This window comes from Taudactylus pleione, unplaced genomic scaffold (assembly GCF_031769625.1).
Source record: "Taudactylus pleione unplaced genomic scaffold, aTauple2 ptg000545l, whole genome shotgun sequence".
Taxonomy (NCBI): Eukaryota; Metazoa; Chordata; class Amphibia; order Anura; family Myobatrachidae; genus Taudactylus; species Taudactylus pleione.
Genome location: NW_028284947.1, coordinates 2,937,879 through 2,951,646, shown reverse-complemented (window position 1 = coordinate 2,951,646; position 13,768 = coordinate 2,937,879). Strand labels below are relative to the sequence as shown.

The 13,768-nt window shown below is 41.5% G+C and overlaps 1 protein-coding gene across 1 annotated transcript in view; it reads left to right on the top strand.

The window, feature by feature from the left end:
* Window positions 1-13,768, top strand: part of CDH11 (cadherin 11) — a 164,092-nt gene that overhangs the window by 111,369 nt on the left and 38,955 nt on the right. Inside the window, exons 3-4 of the mRNA XM_088451281.1 lie at window positions 8,255-8,549; window positions 12,006-12,125. Coding sequence (XP_088307407.1) covers window positions 8,255-8,549; window positions 12,006-12,125 — 415 coding nt within the window. The remainder of the gene's footprint in view (window positions 1-8,254; window positions 8,550-12,005; window positions 12,126-13,768) is intronic.

The following is a 13,768-nucleotide window of genomic DNA, read 5'->3' as shown; positions in this document are numbered from 1 at the left end:
TTATCTACTTTAAAAAAATGGTAGGTCTTTTTTGGCTACCACATTATTCCAACATATTGTAAGCATTCAGGGGCTGATTCAGACCCGCTCGCGGTCGATGTTTGCCCCCTGCGCATGCACCAGCGAGCGACTGAAGTTCAGTCACTCCGTGGCTCGCTACAATATGGGATGGCTGTCGATGTTGATTGACAGCTCGCCTCGTTTTGTAGGTGGGGAAGGGGGCAGTTAGGCAAATGCAGGCGTTTCCTTAGGAATGCCTGGCGCCTGTGGACTTCCTGCTCTATCAGAGCAGGGAGTCCACTCGGGCTTGCGGGAGCTGAGACCCTACCACAGGATCTCCTGCAAACCCGATGGTAGCGATAATCGTGACCATCTCCATCCCGCAGCTTAGCGAGCGGGCTGGAGAAAAATAAATAAATCCCCGCCCTGATTCAGAGCGAGCGCTCGCAAACAGCTCTGAATCAGGTCCTTAGTTCAAGATGGCGAAAGTTAGCAAAAAATAATTTGTGGCGTGTTTAAAAAAAGTAGACATATATTTACCTTTTAGTTCACTTTCTTGTAATTTAAAAAAAAAAAAAATAACACTTTTTGGCAGCTTTTTTCAAGTTGAATTATAAATGTTAGAAGAGTAATGATGTTTCCAACAGAAACAATAACTTCTGTAAAAAAAAAGTATAATTTGTATGGGTAGTGTTCATAAATATTACTGATATTGATATTGTGACGAGGGCAGATGTAAAATAATGATATAAAGACAGATGTGGGCAAGCCATCAGCAGTGAAAGGGTTAAACGCAATAAAATGTGCATATATTAAATTAGCTTCTCATGACTGAGGATTGCCCAGCGGGCACCCTTTGCTGTACTGCCATGTTTTAAACGTGCCTGGAAAATATATTTACTGTAGAGGAGCTTTTAGTTATCCAGATTATATAAAGCCTCTGAAATGCTAGGCCACGTCTAATACAGTTATATCACACCAAAATGCTGCTGAAAGCACCAGTGGTATACCGCGCCACATTACCAGCAGTCTACCTAGCTGTTGATGGGATGGTAGAACAGTCTCATAGAATTGGAACTGTCTTTGGGACAGTTAAGGCAGGTATCCACTACCCGATTAAACAGAGCAATTGGACGAGAACATCGTTATCGTTCAATCGCTAGTTAATCGGGCACAAATCGGGCATGCAAATGTCGAAAACGACCAGCGATGCGCGTTCCCGCTGGTCGTTTCCGACATCAATCATCTCCTGAACATGCTGGTAATCTGCCGATAACGACAGATTGGCCATGTTTGGGGATGATGGAGGGTGCCTACACTGAACGACTGATCATTCAGTGTAGGCACTGCAGGGGATGGGGGAAAACGGTAAGATTAAGATGTCGTAATTGTACTGTCTGTCCCTAGGCAGCATATGGATGTGCGCCTTTAGAAGGGAGGATAGGTATTGAGTCACAAAAACCATTAAATTCCACTCATTTGTATACTTTTACTGACTGATTATAAAATGGCAGCATACACTTTGTGATGTTGTTTATTACTGTGCAGTTGGCAACTTTTGTATACTAAAGGCATTTTATGTTGATTTGTGAACCTTAGCTGAACATATTCTCTAAGGAAGCGCTAAGTGCGCAGTGCAATCAATATTTGTAGAATATGTTGGTGTAAATGAATATGCAGCAATAAAATAGCTAAAAAGCAGTTTAAAAAATGTTTTTTTTTTGTGGTGCCGCAATAGCTCATTTTAAACTACTTTTTAGCTAATTTATTACTGGATATTCATTTACTTCTACATATTCTACAAATATTGATGACATTGCACACTTAACGCTTCCTTAGATTTTATTTATTTATCACTTTTTTTCATACAGTTTTAAAATGTAAGGAAGGAGCTTATTATTTTAGGTGCATTATTATAAAAATAATTCCATTGTGAACAGATTCTCTCTATGGGTCTGATTCAGACCCAGATACAGTCCTGATTCGGTCGCAATTAACCAATCATTTCATTTCTCAGTGCGCTTGTGCCGCGATGTGGGCAGCACAGACGGTGTAATGGTTAGCATTACTTCCTCACAGCACTGAGGTCGTGGGTTCAATTCTCACCACGGCCCTACCTGTGTGGAGTTTGTATATTCTCCCTGTGCTTGTGTGGGTTTCCTCCGGGTACTCCGGTTTCCTCCCACACTCCAAAAATATACTGGTAGGTTAATTGGCTCCCAACAAATTAACCCTAGTGTGTGTACATGTGGTAGGGAATATAGATTGTAAGCTCCACTGGGGCAGGGACTGATGTGAATGGCCAAATATTCTCGGTAAAGCGCTGCGGAATATGTGTGCGCTATATAAATAACTGGTAATAAATATATAATAATTAAATAATGATGCTGGGGCTTTGGTTGCAGTGTGGATTTAGCTGCAGCCTGATTGACAGGCTGCATGCGTTTAGGGGCAGAGATGGGGAGCAGCTTTCAAATGGAGGCCTACGTTTTTGAAGCCAGTGACTGTGTTCCGGCAGTTTTGGTGTGGTGGATATTCTGAGCAACATTAGGGTTGCTTAGATGCCCACCTTAGATGGTGCATCCGATGGTCATGATGTGGATCCGATGCTGCAACTTCAGATGCAGGCAGCGGATCTGAGAACCCGACAGTAGGCGTATTTTTACAAAAGGCAGCTCCTGCTGCATTAGCATAAATTCTCAGACCGAAGACATAGCAGCGATCCAGAATGCATATATCTCTGAATCAGGCCCTATGACAGTGTTGGCTAACCTTGACACTCCAGCTGTTATGGAACTACATAACCCAGCATGCACTGCTACAGTTTTGCTATTAGGGCATGCTAAAACTGTGGCAGGGCATGCTGGGATATATAGTTCCACAACAGCTGGAGTGTCAAGGTTATCCAACACTGCCCTATGAGTTGTCTCTATGCATATACAGCAAAACTTCATGGGGTCTATTTATCAAGCAGTGAAAAGTGTGGAGAAGTGAACCAGTGGAGAAGTTGCCCATAGCAACCAAACAGCTTTGAAGTAACATTAATCAAGTACGGTCTAGAAAATAATAGGTAGGAGCTGATTGGTTGCTATGGGCAACTTCTCCACTGGTCCACTTCTCCACACTTTTCACTGCTTGTTAAATAGACCCCTGATTCTTGAATTCAATTTTTTTTTTTTTTACAGAATCCATTTTTTAAACACCAAATTGATATACTACTAATTTAAACCCAACCTTATAATACATAATAAAAAAAGTGCTGATATCAAATCACTGTGGGGTTTATATATCATTAGACTGATTATGGAAATAACTTTGATTTTTAGTTAGCCCTGCTTATCGTGGCAATAATAAAATCACTTTCCAATGATATTTATGAAAATAAAAATTGCCAAGACAGCTGAGCAATATTTAGCTGCCCTAGTGATGATGGGCTTGTAGCCTTGTGCATGTGTAGTGCAGCAGATGACCCAGATATGTGTTTTTTTAGTTCCAAGTTATTTGGAGAGAAAAAAACGTAAGATTATTTTATAGAATAATTCGAAAAAAAAACATTACAAGAATGAAAGTTTTTATTTTTTATTTTTGTTCTGTTGTCGTCGCACTGAGATTCCAGGTGTATTCTTACCCCACCATTAATATTATCACTGGTACAGTTATAGCTGGCAAAACAATAATAATAATGTAATACTTCCCCACTAAAATTCTCACCAACAATCAATTACAATTAGTAACAATTGTTTCTGATAATACACACTTTGAGCAAATGATATGAACAGGAACGTTTTCTTTGCTTGTATTGTAGGATTAACTATAGTTAACGTTTCACAATAAAAATACATGCACAAAGAAATACTTATCTCCAACAAGGATCTATAAGCTAACAGGTTCCTAAAGGAATGACTTTATCACCCTGTTATAACCCTATAATAAACAAATCCTATCACACTATTACAACATTAGAGATTAATAGTATACGGTAACTATTATACTATGTCTTTTTTAAAAAGTGTATGTACACTCTAATTAGGTGGTCTGCGACGCCACTCTCTTCCTCCATGGGCCGGCTCACTAACAGTCACACAGCCACTGGGTCCTATCAGGAGTCTTTTACCAGCACCGGTGTCCTGCTCTTGGACTAGGGATGGCCTAGTCATCGATGGTTTATGGCCGATGTCAAATAGTTTTAACATCTAATGACAGATAGCCAATGGTTCTTTGCCATCGATGTATGAGTAGCAGCCAATACTATTTTTTTTCCTGGACGGGCCAGAGCTTAGCCCTGCCCCCCAATGGCGGGTAAGCTATGCCCCCTTTATTGTGTGGCCCACGGGGCCCGTTCCCAACAGCAGAGGTGGCCATCGAGGGGTTTGTGTACCATCGATGGCAACCACCGATGGACCCATTGATGGCAATCATCGATGGACACCCCTCCGATGGCCATCCTTATCTCAGACTGTTACCTCAGACTCTCCCTGACCAATGGCCACAATCCTCCCCACCTGACTCTGGTCATGTGACCTGCTCCTGACCTCTTCAGCAGCTACAGAGGCTGCTGGGAATTGTGGTCTGTCTGTGCAATGACATGCGCATGTACTGTATAGTGTGAGACAAGGTGGGGTATTACACGATTACTTTCTGTAATGTCTTTCTGATATTGGGCAAAGCAAAAATATATCAACCAACCATAGGTTCCATCACATTATTCATTGCTAGTAGTTATGCTAACGTTGCTGTGGAGGACATTTAGGAAAATTGGGGCATAGGTAACTGCCAAGATATATGTTTTAATCCACAGAAGTCACCAGGCATATTTACTAGTACAGTTAGAAAATAAAACTAAACATCTATGGAAGAAAAGGGCAGATTGGATCTTCCTGCTGTGATTAGTGTGATATTCTTCCTGGCAGAAATAGAAGTGACAACCGCAATACGACTGCAAGTGATAAAAGTTTACTATGAAACATTGGTGACACCCAGGCAATGTTCCAGGGAACACGTCCCCCTCATCAAGTGATTACAGGATAGGTGTAAAAGCAGCACAAAGTGGGAGCAAATTTCTCCTGTAGTCATTAGCATTTAATGAATTAGTTGGGCATACACAGTCACCATCCTAAATGTAAGCAAAATGTGAGATCAGAAGAAAGATGCAAATAATTGCACATCAAAGCTATCTGTACCTCTTACTGATTAGTTTCCCTCTGACATCTGAACATCTGGACCATCAAGAGCAGTGCCAGTCCTAGTGCTGGTGTGGCAGTGTGTGGGGGACCTATGTCATATAGTGACCTATGTACAAGCAGCATCAAAGGTGCATGGTCTAGGTGGCCCAATTAATTTGTAGCTGTCCCCAGTCTCGGCACCTTGCCCCATGTGTCTTACTCTGACTTTGGATATACCTGTTCCAATAGTCTTTTCTCTGATCTCTCCTGCTCCTGTATATCACTGCTCTTATCATTGCCTCCTTCCACCCTAATTAACCCCTGCTGCTGAATCTATGCTGCTCAGACAGGAACTAAAATAATAATAATAATTTTATTTATATAGTGCTTTTCTCCCGTAGGACTCAAAGTCACTTTACAGACATCAGAAAACATGGTACATTGTACAGGGATTTGGTTTTGCAATAAAATAGAAAACCACAGAGATAATTGAAATCCACCAAAAGCTAGGGAGAACAGTACGCATATTGCAGGGTTGGTGCAGACATTTTGGTAAATTGCACTTCAGTGGAGGTATAGCACACCAGTATAGCATCATTCAGGGTGGAAGTACATGGTACAAAACAGGGAATAGCAAATACAGCAAGCAGTGATGCAGATCGGGCATGACATATACGGGTGACTGAAACATTTGTAATATGAAATACACTGAATAAATAGATCCACGGGTTTGTTCATCCTGCCCAAGAAAAAAAACATCTGAGGCAGCCATCTGGGGCGCACTGCGTAGGTTATATCTGGCAGGGTGCGCAAGTAGTGGAAGTATAATGTCCAGGTGGAAAGAAAAAATAAATTAATTAATGAGAAGCTGATTACAAAAGTATAAAGGGGCATATTAAAAATAAAATGGTGACAGCATTAAAAGTTAAAAACACAATCTGGGACGTCAATTGCAAGCACATTTATTAATCTAGAGTGACCCAGTGGGAACAGGGTGCCTGATTCAGAGCCGCTCGTAAGCGGCCGCTCGTTCGCTCCGAGCGATGTTCACACAACTGCGCATGCGTATGGGTTTTAGTACGCATGCGCGAACCAGTCAGTGCGGCCGAAAATCGTGTGCTCGCAAAATAGTGAATGCCTGCTAATTTGAGTGACAGGATGAGGCGTTTGTGGGTGGTAACAGGGGAAGGTGCTTGAAAACGGGGAGTGGAGATCCGAACGCAGGCGTGCCAAATGGTCAAAACGGGCGTTTTAAGGGTGTGCATAATTAACAAAGCAGCGTCATCGACCACGTCACTTGGTTATTTCTTAGCTTGAACTGTTCGCATGATTGCGGTAGGAAAATCCAACCACAAGCACTGCGAGCAGTTCATACGCCTTTCGATGTACTCGATTAATCTAATAAATAGCGGAGATGACGTATGATGTGAGCGGCCAGGGGGCGTTTTTTACAAAAAAACGTCCGCATGTTTCGTTCGTTCGTTCAGACATAGAGGCGTCAACAGACCGCAAAGAGTGAGCGCTCTATTTAAATATCCGCCCCTTTTTCTTGACGAGCGAGCGCAAATAGCGTCCGGCTCTGAATCAGGCCCAGGATCTCTTCCCCCCTCAAAAAAAATGAAATAAATAAAAAAGAAATAAATGTATGCGCCTGCTAATGAAAGTGCAATTACATTATATCTACATGGTATTTGCCAACAATTCTGACGGTGCATATCTAATAAGTGAAATGATAGAATGAAGCATCCATTCATAATCAGTCTAAGATAAATCATTATTTCAAGTCAAAATGACTTGAATTCATGGTCTGTAAAGAGAAAGACAAATAATTACTGAAGGAACAGAAAAAAAGCAATTAAAAGTTACTGGAAACAATTTAGTTTCATTTGTCATTCAAATTGTATGTTTGCACAGAATTCAGGCCTTGTATCCATAAGTTTCTCACTGACTTCAAGGATAGACTATTGAATAGATCAGGGGTTCCCAACCACGGTCCTCAAGGCACACTAACGGTCCAGGTTTTAAGGATAGCCATAGTTGAGCACAGGTGACTTAATTAGTACCTTAGTTATTTTGATTTAACCAATTGTGCTTAATCATGGATATCACTAAAACCAGGACTGTTAGTGTGCCTTGAGGACCGAGGTTGGGAATCACTGGAATAGATGATAAAGAGGATTGGAGGAGTTTTTGTTTTGTCACCACTCCCTAGAATTAACAGCACCTCCCGGTTGATGTCGACTTAATTTCCCATTGGGCAATTCTGTTGGACCAATGCTGTGATTGGTAGCGGGTAGGGAAGCAAATCCCGTGATTGGGAGCGGCAGGATCACTGGATTTAGGGCAAAACACAGCGGGAGTTCAATCCCGGGATTGGTGCCTCCAATCCTGGGTTTTTCTGTATTAAAATGCGTGGCTTGTCTTCAGTCCAGGGGCAATGCTGAGCACTAGTTCCGTAGGCTCAGATGCTGCCCCCAGGCCTCCTACAGCTGTGCAGCTGCGTGTGACTTCATAAAGGTCAAGCTGCGCAGCCACACACCAGCTCGCCCCCTTGTATGGTCGCGTCCGCCCGCATTGGAGTCTGTGTGCTGTGGGTGTCCGGCATTGATTAACTCCATCCAGGGTATCCAAGGATTGAAAAAATTAGCCGGGATTGGCCTCCCTAGTAGCAGGCAGAGCTCTGTGACACTAGGCCCAACCACAGGACAGCCAGAACAAGAAATAGAGTTTTGTGCTGTTCTGTGGTCACAGGTTACAAGCAGGTTCATATGCTGAATTCTCCAGAATGTTAGTTTAACACACAGAAAGACTGCTTTAGCTATTATTATTATTATTATTATTAGTCAGCAGCAAATGTACTTAATGTCTGGAATACAGTATGTTACTAAACATGTCTGCTGCTTAAGCCGTAGTACTAAATAATCCTTAAAGCTTCTTGCATCCTAACTTTAACATGTTAATCAGCTATACAGTGCAGATATATGCAATTGATTAAATTGATAAGTACTGATGATGATTGTACAGTTTTACCAGCTTCCACCTCACACAATTATGTGTTTTATTGATATTTTGTGTCTTTTTTTTTTCTGTAGCTTCACTCAGATGTCGATTCCGGTGATGGGAAAATTAAGTACATACTCTCAGGGGAAGGTGCTGGGACCATTTTTGTAATCGATGACAAATCAGGAAACATTCACGCAACAAAGACCTTGGACCGAGAAGAAAGAGCCCAGTACACGTTAATGGCACAGGCAGTTGACCGGGAAACAAACAAACCCCTAGAGCCACCATCGGAATTTATTGTAAAAGTCCAGGATATAAATGATAATCCTCCCGAATTCTTAAATGAAAACTATCACGCAACAGTACCAGAGATGTCCAGTGTGGGTATGTCTATTTCCAAAATTACTACACTAATGGAAAAAAGTAAATTTAATGTATGTAAATTTTCCTGAAAAGTAAATTATTATTTGGAACAAGACACAAAACTGGATAGTCTACTAGGACTGTATTTTTTTTTTTAGCTGATGAATGCACTTTTTATATTAATTTATAATAGATCCTTTGCACCAATAGGCAAAATAATATATCTTCCTTATTATATATCACAGTGGAATGGAAAAATAAATGAGTATCAGTGCTCAAAAGCCTAATTTGAGTGTCTTGCAGTCACCTAGGTAACAAAAATGATATTCGTAGAGTCTGACACATTGAGATGACCAGAAAACTGGAGCACAAGGCCTGATTCAGAGGTGGATGAATTTAGAATATTGGGCACAAGGACCTGATGTTTTAAATCTACGCATGTGTCCGAGAAACCCTGCTCATGCATCCCGATGATAACTCCCGTCGGACACATTTAGGAATTGCACACAGATTCTTTGCAGTTTTGATAGGTTTCCGAGTGCTGACTGGGTGGCTTTCACTGGTGGGCTTGTTGGTGGGTAAGTCGGGGGGCGTGCCAGTGTCAGAGACTGCATCAAAGATGCAGTTCCACTAACACAAGCGGCCATGTACTGCCGGACATTGGATCTGATTCAGAGGTGGACGTAAATTGGATCTGTGCTGCGTCTTTGGACAAAGTGGATCTGTGAAGACATGCAAAGGCCGCAGGAGCTGACATTTGTAAAGAGACGCCCACCGGTGGCTTCTGAGATTCGCCACTTGTGTGCGAGGACACAGCATCGGAGGAACATTGGGAACATTGCAGGGTTGGAAAAAAAACAGGTTTTGCATTAATGTGTTTATGAAAAAAATTTATTATTATATGAATACTGTTAAACATTGCTATGTATTAGAGACCTTGATCATCTATGTTTTAGTGCTTTCTAATATTAGCAATCCAAAATTATTAGAATTTTTTAATCTCATCAAAAGAAAGCCAGACTAATGCTGGATACATACTAGATGATGTGTGTACCTAGCAATGGCAGATGCTATGGCACGTTATAAATCGGGCGGTCCAGACACACAGACCTGATATATTGTTCCCCCGCCACATCCAGAGGCATGGTGTCAGCTGCCGGATCTTCTGATCTGCCGTACATGCAAAACAGATCAGAAGATGCAACCATCGATGCACATGAATGAATGATAGTGTGTACACATTGAGGGATGTGGTCGACATATTGTTCTAATCCACATTGAATCGTTATAACGTCCGATATATCGCTTAGTGTGTAACCACCTTTAGTTTTTTCCCTTCTACTGATCTCAGTAGGACTGAAGGTTTTTAATTGAAATAAACATGAAGGAGATTAAACCATGAGCTGTTTCTCTGTGTATTGTTTAATATGTTGGGGTTGTTTACCCTTTAAGATTGAGAATGTTAGTTGTAGTTTTCTCCTGTCCTATAGTATTGTTAGGGGAGGAGTTTGTGGAGTCTTAGCTGATGCTAGGCAGAATTAGCACCTCTCTGATCTAGTTCACTTTCCCTATTTATCTGGTGTGTCTGAATTTACTGTATTGGTTCAGCTCACTCAAATGAAGACCGCAAACAACAAGAATGTGGAATATTGCTAGGGGGATTCCCTTGTAATAGGCTTTTTATTTTAAGAAGTCACAGCACTGTGCCTGTAGTCACAGCATAATAAAAAAAACAGTTGATTTAAAAAGAAAACCATTTAAACCAGCCAACCCTGGAACATCGGTTGCATCCATTGGACCTCTGAGAAACCCTATGGTTGCTCAGAATGTTAGTCGCAACTGAGAAGCTGGGGGCCTGAACCAATGCATCCAAAAACGCAGTCGCTGGTTGCAACACGCCCCCAAAAGGGTCATGACATGCCTGCGTTTTAGTTGCCACTACCTGTTACCTGTTAACTACCTGTTACTGTACCTCCTACCAATGGTCACTGGCTGCAAATCAATCTGCATCTAAGTCCACACGCGACTGCTGTCACAAGACCATTATGGCAGAGTACAGTGCAGCTGAGACGTATGCGCAGTAGAGAAAACATCGGAAGACTCGAAACTACGTCCAGCTCTGAACCAAGCCCATTCTGAGTAACCATAGAGTTGCTCGAATGTCTGATGGTGCAGTTGAGATTGGCACCTCAGTAGGAAGCCCATTGGCTGCTGCTCCTCCATCCGCCTCTAAATCAGGCCCACAATAACTAAGCATGCTCCTTTGATGTTTGGGTTTTATTTGAAACAAAGGGGAGAATGGGCAGGTTGCAGGTACCTATTTAAAACGGCACCCGGAGTCAGTTTAAAGCACGCAGGACTTTACAGTACACTGACTCCGGGTGCCATTTTAAATATGTATATGCAACTCGTCGGGAAGCAGCAGCTTACAGAAGCCGCTGCTTCGTAAATTCTCCCCAAAGTGTCATTGGAAATTTGAGCACAGTATTTTAATTTCAAGATTCAGAAAGTAAAATGATGTATCTCTTTGTGTTCAGTGTTTTCTTTTAAGGTTTAAAAGTAAGCTCAACTTTCTTTGACATGTTGAGTTCGATTAATTCCTGAGGGGGAAATGTATCAACACTTGGAGAGAGAAGTACCAACCAATCAGCTCCTAAGTGTCATCTTTCAATCACATCCTGTAGAATGACAAATAGGAGCTGATTGGTTGGTACTTTATCTCTCTCCAGTTTATCTCTCTTCAAAGCTTAATACATAGAACACTTTATCTCTCTCCACTTAATCCCTCTCTAGCTTTGATAAATCTCCCCCTTTATCTCTCACCAAGTTTTAATACATCTCCCCATTTGTCTTTAAGTGCAGTGATGCATTTTTTCACTGACCTGGAAAAATAAGTCATACACTATAAGCCTATATCTTGAGTTTTCAAACAAATCACAGCTGTGTGCAGCACTCCTCAAAATGAGACAAAGGAGTATATTTACTAAAGTGAGAGTTTTTAGAAGTTCTAGAAGGTGCTAGTTACATTTTAAGTAGAATCTGATTGATTGCTAGGGGCAACATCTCCATTTCTAAAAACTTTCACTTAAGTAAATATAGCCCAATGTATAAGACCCTAAAAAAACCTTTATGTGTAACCAGCGGAGTACAGAAAAATACATGTCTACAGGTTTTTGGCTCTTTTTGTATAACTAGTAGTATTAAATTATTAAATTAAATGCACAGCTGCGTTTTCAACTATTTACACTTCAAATTGTAATACAATTGGATTGGAAGCACCAGCATTGACTTTTAGAAGAGATACAATGGCTTTAATCACTTTCAGGTATGTTTAAGCTCCCAGATGCCAAGTGCTTATAAAAGCTATATAACTGTAATTAATTGCTAAAGAGGAGATTATATAATGTTCTGAAAAGTGAAAATGCTTCATACTGTTAAAGAAATTGTTGTTAATAAGATGCTTTCTGTATCCTGTAGGTACGTCAGTAATCCAGGTAACGGCGTCAGATGCAGATGACCCTACATATGGTAATAGTGCGAAGCTTGTGTATAGTATTCTCGAAGGACAACCATATTTTTCAGTGGAAGCACAAACAGGTAAATAAAACCCTTGATGTTATAGATATATAATAGAATATGTGTATCATTTTAATGTTGCAGTCATTTTGTTGCAGTTAAAAAAAATACCAATACATCTACGGATCCCTAATAATGTATAATAATACATGGATAATTGTCAATGGGGGCGTTTGCACTCTAATAGTGTCTGTTCACACAGGCGTAACATGAGACGGCAGAATCCACACATATATAGAAATCAGTCATGGCTCCAAGAATTTATAAAAAATATATATATGTATAAAAATGTCTTTATTCTATAAATGATTTATATATCGGATTTAATAAAGACAATTTATCTCACAATTAAAAGAGTGAAAAAAAAAAAAAATATATATATATAGACCTCATTAGATTGAAAACAGTATTCCCCTAATAGACCTTCATATTTATATTGAGATATTACTCATAAAATAGACACATTATAATAATATGGACAGTTAAAGTCAAATTGGACCATTAGCACCCAGTGCTGGGTATCACTCCAGTTTAGTGAATACTGTCTAACATACAGTATGCAGTAGGAATGTGTGATATTCAATAGGATTTACATATACTGTATGAGTAATTGAGGCATCAAAGAAGAAACCTAAACATATATTAAAACCAAATATGGACCTAGTCATTGTGGCAGTTTTGGGGCCCCTATATCCTCATCACTGTACACATGAAGAGACAGAGAGAGAGAGAAAGAGAGAGTGTGTGTGTGTATATATGTGAGTGTGTGTGTGTACGTGTGCGATTATACCAGCACTGTAACCTCAGAATTATTCTATTATGTTACCTAGTGCTCAGATCCTATTAGTAACTACTTTTCCGTTGACCCACAGCCACCACCCCGACCCCCGATTGAGATACTCACCCCATTGTACAGACAACCATATCCTGGTAATTTACACGGCATACAATCGGGAAGCCGGATGCCTTAATACCGGCAGCTGGCTTCCCGACTGTCATATCCTGGCGAGGGTGAAATGCCGGGCGTCTAGATGTAGACGCCTGACATTTCCCCAATGCTGGGAGCCCGGCGCCCGGCATTCTAATCGAAAGGAATCCCGGGCCCCGCGAGCGGACTGCCGCGGGGGGAGGGTTAGGTTTAGGGCACCCAGGGGGGACTTAGGGTTAGGCACCCCTCGGGAGGGTTAGGGTTAGGCTAGAGGGTAGGAGGGTTAGGGTTAGGCACCCCCTAGGGGGGATTTAGGATTAGCCACCCCCACGGGGGATTTAGGTTTAGGCAGCGGGGAAGGGGTGGTTAGGGTTAGGCACTTAGAGGGGGGATTAGGGTTAGGCACTTGGGGAGGAGGTTAGGGTTAGGCACCCCTAAGGAGGGTTAGGGTTAGGGGGTTAGGTTAGGCTAGTTAGTACTTACCTATCCACGTTTGGGATTTCCAGCGCTGTTGGGCTTCCGCTGCCGGGAACTCTACTGTTGTCGGCCAGGCGCTGCCGGGAATCGAACTGCCGGCGGTATTTCATACCGATTCCATTTGCACACAACCCATGTACAGAGCTATTGCACAGCCCCCAAATGCATAGATCCCCTACTGCACATAATCTCAGTAACACTAAACATGTTGGAAAAAAGTACCAGACTCCTCAACCTCCGAATGCAAAGAAGCTCTGTA